The sequence below is a fragment of the Anopheles gambiae genome, chromosome X (genome assembly GCF_943734735.2).
Source record: "Anopheles gambiae chromosome X, idAnoGambNW_F1_1, whole genome shotgun sequence".
In the NCBI taxonomy this organism is placed as follows: Eukaryota; Metazoa; Arthropoda; class Insecta; order Diptera; family Culicidae; genus Anopheles; species Anopheles gambiae.
The window spans coordinates 107,035-122,708 of NC_064600.1; the positions used below are offsets into that span (position 1 = coordinate 107,035).

The 15,674-nt window shown below is 48.9% G+C and overlaps 2 protein-coding genes and 1 long non-coding RNA gene across 4 annotated transcripts in view; 1 reads left to right on the plus strand and 2 right to left on the minus strand.

Moving 5' to 3' along the window:
- LOC133392831 (uncharacterized) overlaps positions 1 to 1,079 on the minus strand; it is a 6,512-nt gene extending 5,433 nt beyond the window's left edge. The window contains exon 1 of the long non-coding RNA XR_009765827.1: positions 1 to 1,079. This exon is cut by the window's left edge and continues 630 nt beyond it. This is a non-coding gene — a long non-coding RNA (uncharacterized LOC133392831).
- A 3,610-nt stretch (positions 1,080 to 4,689) lies between these two features.
- Positions 4,690 to 9,747, minus strand: LOC1272269 (contactin). 2 transcript variants are annotated; one of them, XM_311153.4, is made up of 4 exons: positions 6,064 to 9,747; positions 5,585 to 5,987; positions 5,413 to 5,496; positions 4,690 to 5,107 (listed from the first exon to the last, which is right to left on the minus strand). In XM_311153.4, the coding sequence occupies exons 1-4, from the start codon at positions 9,481 to 9,483 to the stop codon at positions 5,013 to 5,015; spliced, it is 4,002 nt and encodes a 1,333-aa protein (XP_311153.4). In that variant the 5' UTR covers positions 9,484 to 9,747; the 3' UTR covers positions 4,690 to 5,012. The 2 variants fall into 2 exon arrangements, with proteins under 2 accessions (XP_311153.4, XP_061510181.1); XM_061654197.1 differs by having other exon boundaries at positions 4,690 to 5,496.
- An 869-nt stretch (positions 9,748 to 10,616) lies between these two features.
- On the plus strand, positions 10,617 to 15,168 carry LOC1272268 (dnaJ homolog subfamily A member 4). The gene is made up of 4 exons (XM_311152.6): positions 10,617 to 11,222; positions 11,703 to 12,098; positions 12,308 to 13,097; positions 14,444 to 15,168. The coding sequence occupies exons 2-4, from the start codon at positions 11,797 to 11,799 to the stop codon at positions 14,573 to 14,575; spliced, it is 1,224 nt and encodes a 407-aa protein (XP_311152.5). The 5' UTR covers positions 10,617 to 11,222; positions 11,703 to 11,796; the 3' UTR covers positions 14,576 to 15,168.
- The last annotated feature ends 506 nt before the right edge of the window (positions 15,169 to 15,674 follow it).

Here is a 15,674-nt window from a genome sequence, read left to right on the forward strand (position 1 = left end):
CTCTCTCTCTCTCTCTCTCCTATTAGGAAGCATTAGGGAGAAGATGAACAACAGCAACAGTGCGGTGATATAACCGGGCACTGTACGGAGTGCATAGCGATAGTGAGAGCGAGAACGAGAGCTCTCTCGCTCTCATTCGCTCTGTCGCATCGCTCTCGATTTCTTCTTCCCTCTACCTCTCTCTATCTCTCTTTTTCTCTTTCTCTCTCTCTCGTTCATGCTTGCGCTCTTTTGCGTTCGCTCATTTTAATATTTGTTGAAAGAGGAAGGAATAAAGGGCGAGGAAAATACACAAGCATTTCGGTTGGGTACGCGGTCACCGCGCTGAAAGGCTCGTTGCGTGATACACACTCACACACAAGCAATGTACGTTCCGGCGAAGGGTGGAAGTGTCGTGCGCGCTGTGTAGCGCATACCGTACCAGAGCAAAGGGAAGAAGGGAAAGCAATTTTACAATCACCCTGTCTCCCCCAGCACTCTTATACGAGCGGCAACGTTTCTACGCGCTAGAATCGGTATGGGTGTTGTTCCTTACGCGCGCGTGTGTGTAATGCGTTTTCTTCCGTTTTCTTCTCTTCCCTTTTGAGTTCGCTTTTCTCATCGATGATTCCGGCTCGAATCTTTATATTTTCGGTTGGTGTTGTTGGCTGTAGGCTGTTCTTCGCTTTCGGATTGATCCCGCGTACCGTCGAAAATCGCTTTGGTTTTGTGAATGATGATACTCATTCACGCTTTCTCGCTCTCTTTTTCTCGCACTCTGCCTTTACTTGAGGTGATCGTTTTGGTGTGTCTTTCGGTCTTATGGCTTATACGTTTTTTTGTCTCTCTCTCTCTCTCTCTCTCTCTCTCTCTCTCTCTCTCTCTCTCTCTCTCTCTCACACACACACTATCTCACTCTCTCTCACACACACACACACGCTTACACACACGCACACTCTCTTTGTCTACTCTTCTCTCGTACATCAGCATACGGGCTTGAATATATTTTGTCCGGCTGGTGAGTGTTGTAAATGGTAGACACCCTACATGTCACCCTGGTGAGCGGAGGATTCGCGCGGCAGCAGGAAGGCTAGGACGCATATACGGAAGGTCAGCAGGTGGGAGCGAAACAGCCTACAGATGCGTGCCCGCACGTCATGGTTCGTTCGTACATTGGCAGGGGTTGTCTCGCGGGTGTCCCCGCAGCAACACTGTTCGAGTATCACATATGATCATCACAGTAGAGCTTGAGGCGCTGACATTATTTTGTTTCAGCCGGAATTAGTCTTGTCTATGTCAGTGACATTTGGCAGAACGGATCACAGCAAAAAAAAGTCATGACATAGCCTTGGTCGCAAAAATGCCACGAAGCATCCATTGGTAATCAACTGTTCGAGCATCACCTTTGATTATCACAATTAAGTACGTGACGCTGATATGGATTTCGTTTTTATGACTTTGAGAATTTGTATGACTTTGACAGTGACATTTTGCAGCACTGGATTGACCACGTAGATTTGAAGGAAAATATAATTCCTATACGAGTAGATGATTACCGTAGGCTTCACTGGACTCCCGTTGCCATTCTGAGAAGATCAGTAAATCCTGTGGTTGTGCTCTGCAACCTATTGGGAATGCGATTTGATCGGACGTTTATGCTATTTCGAAAATTATTACGATCATTTGGATGAGGGTAAAGGTTTTAGGACAGGTTTTAGTAAAAAAAGGCCGGAGGCTATTTGTTGGTGAGATAGCCAACCCAGTGGAATTTTCCTCGCTTTGATAGCTTGCACGTTCTCTCTGTAATGTTGTATGGCTTGGCATTGAAATTATGCATTGCTAGAACTAGAACGGCGATACAATTGTTTAAATATAACGATGAGTAAAATGCCGCCATCTATTGAGCAAATGCAGTGAACCTTCGATGTTTTCGATTTTTTTGTATGTACATTAAATTTTCCAGTCGTTTAAGCTTAATATGTGGCGCTTGGGAAACGCTAGAGACCAATGATCGCCAAACTACTGCGGAAAAGGTTGGGGCAGCGGCTTCGAAGGTTTGGTAGAAACACGTTTATAGCGACACTAACCCCTGCATCTAACCGCTGTATCGTGTGTCGTCTATACTTTGTAGAACGCTCTCGGTGTGCGTTTGGCTTTTACTTTGCCGTTCTGATTGGAATGTATTTAAGAGCAGTGCGGCTCTGCTGGGCTGACGTTGGCACGAGAAATAAAGTAATCTACAAAATGGAAGCAAACGGTACACAAAAATATTACTCTGCTTTTGAAATAGATTTAAACACAACAAAATAGCACGAAGAAAATCGAGAGTTATGCGTGGATGGCTTTTTGGCAGAGCTCCCCTGCAGGCTGGGTAAGCGGTTGCTAAGGTGAGTTGTTCGGACGGCAGAGGGAGAGAGGGAAAGAGAGCCAGGTTTGAAGCCCCATAATCGTTTAATGGTGACTCTACACGCACACACAAACGCACACAAAGTCCTACATTGTATATACACCGGCGCAGTGCCGTCCACGGGCACATGTCGATTTTGGGGCAACATTTGGTTGTTCTGTGCTCACGCTTACGAGCTTCCTTTTCTTGCACGTGCCGGGCGTTTTGAGCTGCTCTGTTGACCGATGGTCGAGCTTGGGTCGAACGATGTGTGTGTGTGTGCGAAAGAGAGAAGAGAGAGAAAAAGCGAAGGAGAGAAATATAGAGAGAAAGACACAAGGGGTTAACACGAGCGGACAAATTCTCAAATTGAAAAGCAATAGCAAATACCCAACTGCAAAATCAACATGCTTTCTTGTTCTACCCAACAGACCAGTAAGTCTGAGAGAGCGAAGAAGCATATTGGTTGTGGTGCTTGGGTATTTTTGATGATAATCAAGCGTGAAGCTAACGATTATGCGCTATGAAACGCTCTACCCCTGTAGGGAAACCGCGTAGGGTTGGCGCGGAGGACTGATGGATCGGGTAGCATTTCGCTTTGCTGACCAAACACGCACACTAGCATCGTTGCCGTCCCCCAGGCACAGGTGAAATGGTCGTCTTTTTAATGGAGCTTTGTTGGCGGTACACAGCAGGGTGGAAAGAAAGGAAGAGACAGGGAGTATTGCCTATGCTCTTTTACGTATGTTTCACGCACGGAGAATTGGAGATGCATTTTACTGTGTTAACACATCAAAGAACAAACAGCCACGCACAATCTACCTTGCAAAATTACGTCGTCCGGGTGCATGAGTGTGTTTGTGTGTAAAAAGAGTTTTACTTCTCTTTTTTACAATTGACGCTATCCCGCCATGTATGAGATTCTATCGTCACGATTCGGGAAGGGCGCTTTATTGCAGCGGTTGAACGTGAAAAAACACGACAAACCGAAAGCGCTCTAACGATTTCCTAACCCACTCCGAGCCGCGTGGTGCTGCTGCCCGTATAAAAATACGAGGGTAAAATATAGCTCTCTGGGCTTTGTCGTAAACAGTAATCATCGCTTGTACGGAGACATTGCATTTCGACCCCCTCAGAAACAAGCCGGGATGAAAGGTGTTCTTCCTTTAACACATATTTACATACATGCACGCTCAATAACTGACCATCCCCTTTTTACATTGAGCGACAGAATTTAGTTTGGGTATATTGGGGACGCCAAGGGTTCAATGACCCGTACAAATTCACCGGATGCGCGTACACAAGGATTTGAAATTACGGCGACTCAATTACGCGTTATCAAGCAGTTCAAGTGAAACGGCAGATTCAAAATTCCATATGTCCGATTGCCTACATTTAGGCGCGTTTTGGGTTTTTAACTGTGTGGTGTATGCGGTACGCCACTGTGGATAGTTGTTTCGTGACGCAATGTTTTTTGTGTCGCTTTTCGCATTGTAAATTGTGATTTTAGTTACACCGTGACAGATTTTACAGGTTACATTATAATCACAGATGATTCGTTCAAACTATTCAGCTGTTGACTCCGTCAGGTTTGGCGTTGGAAGTAAAAATGTGGGCTTGTTTGGTCTTACATGGATTTATACTTTATTTTTGTAATCGATTTGTTTCGTTTTGTAAATTAGATGTAAACGTTGTCTCACTAGTACAGGTATTCCCCGATATAAGAGATTTCTCTATAAGCAACTTTCTAAATTTGACAGTCATTTGAGCTTATTGTTGTGTATTGCTGATGATAGACTCATCAATTGCCAAATGCCAAATAAATTCCGAGTTATTATATATATAAAAAACTATTTTAAAAGGAAAGATCAAAATTAAAATATTCAGTTGTAATCAGATCAATGAATTGATTAAATGGCTAAAATGTTTTAACCGCTTCATGCAAAATTTCACGAAAATTAACTATAATTGTCTGAAAACCTCGAAATTTGACTAACGCAAATATTCGAGATACGCTATGGCCTGCGGTCCGCATTTATAGCGTACATCGGGGAATACCTGTACATCTTTCGCCTCAGACTCGCATAGGACGGATCGTCTTGTAAATTCTTAGCTTACTGCTGGACGGATGTTGATATTCATATTTTTCTGTAAATATACCTATCATTCAAAATACCATTCTGTTTCCTTTACCTATAATTACCCCCCCCCCCCCCCTTCCCATCTCTCCTTGCTCTGTCTCTCTGTCTCTCTGTCTCTCTGTCTCTCTCTCTCTCTCTCTCTCTCTCTCTCTCTCTCTCTCTCTTTCTCTTTCTCTCTTTCTCTTTTTCTCTCTCTTTCTCTTTCTCTTTCTCTTTCTCTTTCTCTCTCTCTCTCTCTCTATCTCTCTCTCGTTATCTATCTACCTTCCACTGTAATGAAATTTCCATTTGACAATCGAAACTAACCTACACGCTTATGTCTATAAGGCGCCCGATCAAAACGACACTCAGCGCGGGAAAATAAGAAAAGGCAAACAACAGAATCACGCTTCCGCATAAGGTCACTGAAGCGCATTATGCCGTATTTTGTGTGTATCTGTGTGGAATGGCATTTTCGAAGGCGACGAAGGTTGCGTGACTGTTTAACCGTTCGGCAAGCGTCACACTTACTCGAGGCACAGCAATGCGCATAGCAGCGTGACCAATGTAAAGAACGGAACCGACAGGCTGGTTGCGTCGTTCAGGGGCGATTGCGTGATGCCTGCGAAAAAGAGAGAAAACCGATAACAAATAAAACGTCACAGATAGCGATTGGAGGATGGAGGAGCATATAAATGAATGTGTGTTGTGTGAGTATATGGTTAGATACATTTTTAAACGTATATATTATATGTATTTCAGCATATTGTTGTTAAAGTGATGTCCTGAATATCGCACTACTAAGCTTTGTGCTCTTAGCCTTTTCTTTTGCTTTGTTCCGCTTGATGAATGAGTGATAAGAAGTGAGAAAAAATTAGGGGATGAGCCACCCGGGGCTGTTGATATTCCCGGGCCCCAATTATTTACCCATCTGGAACTGGATCGGTGGGCTGGACATGCGGCCGTCCCCTCCATTACTGAACGCGAGCACACGCAGATTGTACGATTTGCCTGGCGGAAGAGTGGAAAAGTCAATACGATAGTCAATTAGTTGTGTGATATTAACTGGACACGGGGAAACGGGAATGTTTTCACGTACCGGGCGTTAGATTGTCGATGTACTTTTCCAGCTTGCGGCCAACCAGCACCACCGTATCGTTCGCGCTCGACATGTCCTGGTCCTTCTCCCAGATGCGGATCTTGTAGCCCTGCACCGGTTCCTCGTCCTGGGACGGTGCGATGTAGCGCCATGTCACCTTGATCGTGGACGGGTTGATGCCGTAGATCTGCACCGAGGACGGCGGCTTCTGAGGCGCCTTGCGGTACGTCCGCTCGAGATAGCGCTCGCTTTCCGGGCCCTCGCCCGCGGCATTGTACGCCATCACCTTGACGAAGTAATACGTGTCCGGCTCGAGACCGACGATCAACGCCCAGGGCCGGGTGGTGCGCGACAGATAGTACACCGAGTCTTCCTCGTTGTGCTCCTTCTTCCAGTACTTGAGCTGCGGGAAAGAATTGAATAAGTTAGCAACCATTTTCAACACGCGCGTTGAGCGCGGGACGAAGCGGTTAGCTTACGCGATGGCCAATCAGCTTGCCGCGGATCGTTTCGCGCGTCTGCGATACGGGCACCCACGTCACGTTCAGTGCGGTCGAGTTGAAGCTGCGGGCAATCGTTTGCTGTGGCGCCACCTGGGGCATATCCTCGGCGGAGAAAATCTCCACAGGCTCGCTGATCGGCCCTACGCCGAGATCGTTCACCGCCTGCACCTTCACCTCGTACCGCGTGTAATACTTGTCTGTTGGCACGTGGATGACCGCCTTGCCGACGTTGCCCTGGCGCTGCAGCTCTTCGCTGGCCCACTCGCGCTGCCCGTGCAGCCGGTAGAACACGCGATAGTGCACGTCGATGCTGTTCTGCTCGTGCGGCGCCAGCGGGTCCCAGGTGATGGTCAGGTCGCCAATCTTGCCGCCGCCGCCGCCGACGTTGCGCGGAGCTATGTACGGCCGGTCCTTTAGCGTGCTGTACATCGGCGATGGGAGGCTGGGCGTACCGAGGCCGAGATCGTTCACGGCCACCACCGCAAATTCGTACCCGCACCACGGCGTCAGGTTGGTGACGGTCGCCTGCCGGCGTCCGTTGTATCGGTCTGCTTCCTGCGCGACCACGTGCGTCGACACGTTCACCCACGTCCGGTTCCAGTTGGTACGGCCGAGGATATTGTAGTACAAGATCGGGCGCCCATTGTCGTTACCGTTGGTCCACTCGAGCAGTGCCTCCGTCTTCTTGATGTCGATTACCTTCACCGCACCGGGTGCACCGGGCGGCCCCTGGATGAGGACAGTCGCGCGCGACACGATCCGGTTGACAGACGACTTCGCCACACACTCGTACTCGCCCCCGTCGACCAGCGTCAGGTTGTGCACCTCGAGCGTGTTGTAGTGGATGCGTATGCGGGCCCCGTCCGGGGCTGGTCCGATCGGCTGCTGTCGCAGTCGCTGCTCGTCTGCATCGTCGTGCCCAGTCAGCAGCTGGCCGTTATGCGTCCACACGAAAGCCACGTCCAGCAGTTGATCGTACGTGACGTCGCAGCGCAGAAACAGCATCTCGCCGATCTGCTTGATCTGCTTCGGCGGCAGCTGCTCGGTGAAGCGCAGCTCCTGCAGCACGATCAAGCGCGCCTTCGACTCCGCCATGCCCTGCGTGTTCGAGGCGATGCACGTGTACGTGCCCTCGTCGTCCCGTGAGGTCGGCGAGATGTGGAGCGTCCCGGTCGGGTAGATTTTCCGATGACCCCCGCTCCCGATGACATTGCCATCTTTCTTCCACACAATCTTTGGTGTCGGGGCTGCCTCCGGCTCGCACCGGATTGTGGTGTTGCCGTTCGCGATGCTGTAGATTTCCGACTCCAGTGGGCGCTTTTTGAACGAAGGCTTCATGCTGAGGACGCGCAGCTGCGCTGCCGAGTACACGCCCTTCAGCTGATTCGTCGCCTTGCACTGGTACATGCCGTTGTCCTCCTCCGGATCGAGATAGTTGATCTTGAGCAGGTTGTCCTGTATTGTGTACTTGTCGCGATTGAGCCGCCCGCCCCCGGTCGCACTGTCCTCCTCCATCAGCTCGCCGTTCTTGTACCAGGTGTAGTTGACGTCCGGCATTGCGTACGCCTCGCACAGGAACGAAACTGAGCTCTGGAAGTCCTTGGTACGGTCGCGCAGCGGTATCGTAAAGTTCGGTTCCATCTGCACGTTCAGGAAGATGCTCTGCGTGATCGATTTCTTCCCGTTGCGCGCGGTACACACGTACTCGCCGTTGTCGTTGACGGTCGCGTTCTGGATCAGCAGCACGCGATTGTAGTTCTCCAGCCGGGACAGCCGGGGCAGGTTACCGTTGCGCCGCGTCCAGTTATATGAAGCGACCGGGTACCCGTACGTCATGCACTCAAGCCGCACGTCCTTGCCGGCGAGCGGCACCTTTGGGAACGCTTTCGGGAATGTGTTGGCAAAAATCAGGTCCTGGTAGTGGGGCGACGGTGACACGGACAGCTCGAAGAACGGCCCATTCCGTCCAGTGTCGCTGACCGTACTCATCACCGTGCAGGAGTAGTTCGCCCGGTCCATCACCTCGAGCGAGCTGAAATATAGCGAACCGTCGTGGCTGACGAACACACGCTGATCCTCGTACACGAAGTTGGGAAAGTAGTTGCGCGACCAGTAGAACTTCACGTCTGGATAGTGCTGCGGCTCCTCGCATACCAGTGCCTTGCCCCAGTTCTCTTCGCCCTTTTCGGGCGCGCGCTGCAGATTAAACTCAAGAATGTAGCCAAAATTGAGCTGCACGCTCTCGGACAGGATCTTGCCGTACGCGTTCTGGGCCGTGCAGTGGTACGTGCCTTGGTCCAGGTTCTGGGACGGTCGGTGGATGATCAGATTGCCACCACTGACTGTGTGCCGCGCGTTCCGGAGCGGATCGATCTGGATCACCGTCAGATTGTCCTTCACATACTCCTCCTTGTACCAGGTGTAGCGGGGCGTCGGGTACCCGCCCGCCAGGCAGCTCAGCGTCACGTCGCGCGTAATACTCGCCTTTCCTGTGTCGTACGTCGTGTCGACTGGTTGCCGGATGAAGTATGGGCCGCGCGGTATCTTTTCCACGTCCGTCTGCTCCAGCCCGTAGTCGAACTGGCGCCGGTCCTCCAGCAGCGTGTTAAGGTTGTCCTGGCTGTACAACGTGCGCGACTCGCACACAAACAGGTACTGCTCCTCCCCGGTCACCGGATAGAACTGCCACTTTTCCTTGTGCATGTTGAAGCCGAGCACGAGGTAGTTACGGTTCCGGTACCGCTCCGACTGGTAGTACCGTCGCGGGTCGTTCTCCCCTTCGGCTTCGCCCTGCTCGACCGCGTTGCGCACGTTGGCGCCCTCGAAGTACGACTGGAACTCGTCAGCCGTGTCCGCGCTCAGCAGCTCGTAGTTGATCGCATCCTCGATCGCGATCAACTGGCTCTTGTCCGCGTTCACCCAGTTGCCGGGTGACACCTGGCGGGCGGACACGTAGTACCGGTTCAGTTTGCTCACGTCCCGGTCGAGCAGCCGCACCACGAACGAGTGTTTCTCGATCGTGTCCACGCTGATCAGCTCACCCTGGTACGCCTGGCAGATCTTCTGCGCCGCGTACCAGCTCTTCCGGGGCGACTTGTGCACCCGCAGGCAGGTGCCACGGAACGCGGCCCAGTGCTCCGGGCAGAAATAGTCTTCCGCGCTGCGTAGATCGCCCGCCCGCAGGAACAGATCGTCGACGTTGGCGGGCGTCCGCTGGCCCCCGCCCGCTCCGACCAGATAGTCGTCGTCGGGACTCATGTCGTAGAAGGGGTTGTTGTTGCTGCTGCGCAGCAGTCCGCCGACGCCACCCTGCTGCCCTGCCGCCTGGTGCACCAGCACGCTCGCTCCGATCAGCACGAGCTGCAGTAGTAGTGGGTTGAGGGACACTCGTAACATGATGGTTTCGGGTGCATCCAGCTAACCATTTGCAGTTGAATGCACTTTTCGGACGCGGTTATTGCTGAAACTCTGAACTGAGAACGCACTCAAAGATACACATACACACACACGCGCGGGGCACTCCCTAATCGTTGGCGGGTTCGAGGCTTTGCTTTGTGATGCTGCAACAGCTCACTGCGATGCTATTTGATGGGGTGTGGTTTCTAGCAGCGTTAATTGTTGTTTCTACCTATCGTTGTACGAGCGCAGGTTGGCTCGTGAGTGCCACTGTCATACGTCATGTTTGACTGTTTGTGCACTTGACGTAGCGTTCTGCTCCGCATGCAATCCAACGTTCTCTAAGCATGGTTTGTTCAAAAATAACCATACAAAAGCTCGTTTACAATTTATAAAAATATAACTAACTATCGTGTCATTGGGCTTAAAATGATAGGTTTTAGCCAAGGCGGAATATAGAAGAGGTGCCTTCTTAGCAATTTAGAAAACCGTGTATCTCGGAGACTATTTGTAGTTATGTATATTTAGAAAAATAAAATAAAAATAAAAAAAAATTTTGATCAAATTTTAGGTGCTAAACTTCTGCCATAAATAATCATGACAATTGTTTACTTAACCGAATACTGCCACGGTTACGTTGACGTGCGATGTATGGTTTAAAAGTCAACGGTGTTTATGAATTAAATATTTCAACACAGCACTCTATAAGCCACAATCTTTGCTTTTCAACGTATTTTCACACCTCTTTTTTATTTTCCGCAAAGAAATATAATTTATAACCATAATCGCATTAGCAAAACAGATTTTAAATTTTATACAATCCATTGTCGCTACAGGAACAAATTAGATCACATCTGATGGGCACTGTGCGCGCTGTAGGTGTGATGGGAATGTAGAATAACCGATACAAAAGCTGACAGCTGTCAGTGAGTCAATTCGAACGTGCCCACTACGGGTGGCGCAAGGATAATGTATTTAGAAGGTTGATTTTTATCGCTTTTGCTGGGCGACATTGTGGGGGACATCTGTCACTCTCTGCATACAAATTTCATTACCCCGCACCAGCCCTCCCCGATTTTTATACCGGAGCCCCCGGAAGACATATGTCAAGTCGAGAAATGTCATTCTGCTCTGAACAACTTCACCTTGTCATTTATAACACCTTGGGGTGGCGAGAATTTTTAAGAAATGTAGACCCTATTTATGTAGACCCCAGGACAGAGCGAGCCACATATCGCCTATCTGTCTCGTTTTCTCATAGCGCGAGCACAGTGTTTTAAAGCCTGCGGGCTTATTACTTTCCAAACGGCCGTATTCATAAATTTCCATCCAGATTGCAGTGTTTTTAAAGTACAAATTTTACCCGTCCACAAATTACTACACCGCTTTTGTTTGTGTAGAAAAAAAACTTATAAATAAAGTGACAGTTTGCATTCAGGTGCACTGTCCGCATAGGCTACCCACGGTGTAGGTATACAGAAAGAGCAAGTAGGCAGCGAAAAGAAGAAGCTTCCAGAACATTCGAATCGTGTTTTTACGGGTGTGCGTGCGTACGCGGCTACAGGCAAGGCAGAAAGGAAAATCGGTCCAGAACAGGCGATCAAGAGGCAGCACCTCGTTATGCCTAACCCGTGCGGTGTCCTCCTGTGAAATCGCACTAGTTTTACATCGGTTTGTACTGGCGCTACGTGGGCTGCAACGAACGGGACATCTTCGGTACGCGGAAACAGTAATACAAGGTAAGCCCCGGAACGCACGCTGGCAGTTGTGTGATCAGGACCAGGTGTTGAAGGATAACCCAAAGCGGCCTCACACACATACACAGGGAGGTATCACTCTTAGATGATAGGAAGTGTGTGGTGTCCACTGCTTCCATTGCTACAAAAAAAGAACATGGTCCCTGACGTTCCGGAACGATGCAAACGGTTTCGAAGGTTAGAATTACGTATGTGTCTGCGCATTTTCATGTCTGGCTGGTGAGAGAGGGGGGGGGGGGGGGGCGGTGTGAGGGGGCTACTGCGAGCGGAAATCCAGCAGCATTGGTAGCAACATGGTGAATAATTGGCCGACAAGAGCAGTGGATTGACGAGATAGAGCGTCAACAGGCGAACGTTCGCGAAATCGCGTGGTTCCGCCGTGCATATCTGCTCAACCGGCTGCCCTATTGTGGCAGCATAATTCATGCCGTTCTAAACCGCGTGTTTCTGCTTTCTTTCCAGCTATCGAACTGGTGGGACGAACTCACAAACATACGCGCGCCGCTAACCTTACTCAAACATTTTCTGCCGATCAACGCACGCACACAGCCACACGATGGTTTTTGAGACGAAGTTCTACGACATACTCGGCGTTGCGCCCAGTTGCACGCCGGACGAGCTGAAGAAGGCGTACCGGAAACTGGCACTGAAGTACCATCCGGACAAGAACCCGAACGAGGGAGAGAAGTTCAAGCAGATCTCGATGGCGTACGAGGTGCTATCCGATCCGGAGAAAAAGGCCATCTACGACGAGGGCGGCGAGGCCGCTATCAAGCAGGGTGCGGGCGGCGGCGGTGGTGGCTTCCACAGCCCGATGGACATATTCCACATGTTCTTTAACGGTGGCTTCTCGGGACGGTATGTCGATGTTACACATGTTGCTGCTAACAATTTAATACCAGCAATCTTTTTGCATGGTTAAATGGCTTGTCTCAAACGTCTCCGATGCGTAAGAGCCAGACCTGTACCTTTTTATCATCTCTCGCTTTTACTGTCCAACAAATACCTATTCATCATCTCTCCCGTTTCGACACCTCCTTTTTGCCTTTCTGTGATGCACTGTGTAGGAAAAACGAACGACAGACGTCCAATGTGATACACACGCTGTCCGTGACGCTGGAGGAGCTGTACACCGGTACGAAGCGTAAGCTGGCACTGCAGAAGAATGTGATCTGCGAGTCGTGCGAGGGCATCGGCGGCAAGCGGGGCGCATCGCAAAAGTGTGCCCCTTGCCGGGGGACGGGCGTCATCACGAAGGTGCAGAAGATCGCGCCCGGGCTGGTCCAGCAGTACGAGGAGCGGTGCCGGAACTGCCGTGGGCTGGGCGAAACGATTGACGACAAGGACCGGTGTAAGGAGTGCAACGGGCGCAAAACGGTACGCATGCGCAAGCTGCTTGAGGTCGAAGTGTACCCGGGCATGGTGGACGAGCAGCGGATCGTGTTGAAGGGCGAGGGTGACCAGGAGCCGGACTGCCGGCCCGGCGACATCGTACTGGTAGTAGAGGAGAAATCGCACCCCGTGTTTAAGCGCAACGGCCAGGACCTACTGGTGTTTCTGCACCTGCAGATCGCGGAGGCGCTGTGCGGCTTCCGCAAAGTGATCAAAACGCTGGACGCGCGTGACATCGTGATTCAGTCCTGTCCGGGCGAGGTGGTGAAACACCTGTCGACCAAGTGCGTGTACGGCGAGGGCATGCCGTTGATGAATGACCCAACAGAAAAGGGCCGGCTGATTATACAGTTTGTTGTGGGTTTCCCGGACTCGCTGCCCCCAGAGGTGGTACCGGAAATTCGAAAGTATCTTCCCACGCCGCAGCCCGATCCGATCCCGGAGGACCACGAGACGGTAGAAATGGTGAGTTTATGCTGATCAGGTGTATTTAGTAGTGTCTCGCAAGCATTTTTTTAGCAAAGCGTATAATCTGCACGATTGTAAAATCGATGTAAGTAGTATTTTTAATGTTTTTTTTTCTAGTTAATTTATTAAACTAGAGTGATAGTCTGCTAGGCATATTCTAACAATCAAGTGAAATCGTCGATTGAATTGATTTATAAAGGGCGGTACAACATCCGCTGTCCCTGTTTCTGACGCTGTCTCTAATCAGTCAATTGCTTCATTTAACTAACATGAGTAATCTTAACATGGTGCGCATTATTAAACCCGAAAAAGGTCTGGCTTGATTGCATGATTCTCTTTGTGCGATAATTAAGTTCAGTAAAACGTAAAAATGCGAAGAATATAATCGGCACGATTCTACAGTCTACTCAAGTCCTTATTTGAGTTGACTTTTTCACCCTTGCCACAAATGGTCATCTATGAAAGGATAAAGATCTGTGATCTGTAAACATAAGGGATCTGCGATTTTCCGTTTATTGCGCTCATCGTTTTCATACCCTTGGCGCATGTTTACATATTAAAAAGAAAAATAGGCTGGCATTGTTGGTTGCCAGTTTGATTGTAAAATGCGTAAAATATAAGCGGCATGATTCTACAGTGGACTCAAGTCCTTATTTGAGTTGACTTTTTCACCCTTGCCACAAATGGTCATCTATGAAAGGATAAAGATCTGTGATCTGTAAACATAAGGGATCTGCGATTTTCCGTTTATTGCGCTCATCGTTTTCATACCCTTGGCGCATGTTTACATATTAAAAAGAAAAATAGGCTGGCATTGTTGGTTGCCAGTTTGATTGTAAAATGCGTAAAATATAAGCGGCATGATTCTACAGTGGACTCAAGTCCTTATTTGAGTTGACTTTTTCACCCTTGCCACAAATGGTCATCTATGAAAGGATAAAGATCTGTGATCTGTAAACATAAGGGATCTGCGATTTTCCGTTTATTGCGCTCATCGTTTTCATACCCTTGGCGCATGTTTACATATTAAAAAGAAAAATAGGCTGGCATTGTTGGTTGCCAGTTTGATTGTAAAATGCGTAAAATATAAGCGGCATGATTCTACAGTGGACTCAAGTCCTTATTTGAGTTGACTTTTTCACCCTTGCTACAAATAATAATTGAACACGCTTAGTACACTGTAAAAGACACAGCAAAAACGGAGCGTTAGCTATCATATTCTATTGGAAAATTACATATAGTAACAAACATTGAATAATGTTCTTTTTCCTTTAACGCACTCACTGATTGTTAGCTCTATAAGTACTAACACTGAAACTTTTGCCGTTTTCCCCTTGTTACAGATGGATTTCTCTCTGGAAGAGTACCAAAAAGCGAGCGAAGAGGACGAAGGCAGTGACGAGAGCGGCTCCTACAGCCGGTTCAATCACGGAGGCGGCCAGCGGGTACACATGCAAACGTGCAATTCGAGTTAAGACGGTTCACACACCACCAAACGTTGCATGCAACAGCATTAGACCGGCGAGGGCGGAACGGCAGCAGATCTTCCTAGAACTAGGCAGGAGAAGGATGGGACGAGGACCATAACAGTACTTTACCGCCGACTGTTTATTTCGCCGTCAGCCCAGTCTAACAGATATGCCCAAATTTAATAGTTGTGTGTGCGTGTGTGTTTGCGCGTGTATTATGTTATGCCGGAGTGTGAAAGCACTGTTCATGTATAGATCGAGCCTGAGCGAAGAGCTAATATTGTCGGTATATGTATTTTCCTATCTTTTTTTGCAAACTCTTAACGATACCATAATAGTGATAACGAACAGACAAAGGGAAATAATAAGAAGACATAGAGAAGCGAGAAAAAGGGAGATGAACAATAATTAAGCGCTAATGGCTACAACAGAACAGAGTAAAACAGTAATGTGGTGGAGTCTCTCTAATGTGAACTTTCAACATTCATCTTAGGGAAACTAAGTCAACGTGTTGCTATTGTGTATCCAAGAACACCAAGTGGTAAAATATGACCTTCTTTGGCTGCAAAATAAAGTATTTCGAACTGCCATTCAATAAATCTTGTTAGGAGCATCTAGGAGAAGTTCGTTTCAGGCATTATTCTCGAAACCCGTCAAAATGTTTTGAAGACATCATCTATATCTTAGAGGGTTCACTGTGTTTGTAGCTGCACGCTGTGAATTTTCGTACGAAAACAAGAGAGGCGATAGCAGCGCAAAGGGAAAGGAGCGGAATGGGAGCTGAGAAGAAAAACGTCAGCACTTGCATCACGCTGCACACACACACGCACGCAGAAATAAACACGTACTCATTCACACGGAGAGAGAATGCACACAAATAAGAATTTTACGCAAATCTTATTTCCCGCCGCGCAACAATCAGAAGAAAAGACACTGCGGAAAAGCCTTTCTCTTTCATGAATGTTATCACATACATTCACATATGAGGGGTTTCTTTCCTGGTCTCCGACAGCTGTAAAATGTGTGTATGTGTGTGTGTGTGCACGGTGTGATGTTCTCGCTCGATTTTACTCTATTCTCTGGAATCCTCTCCAAACAACTAACT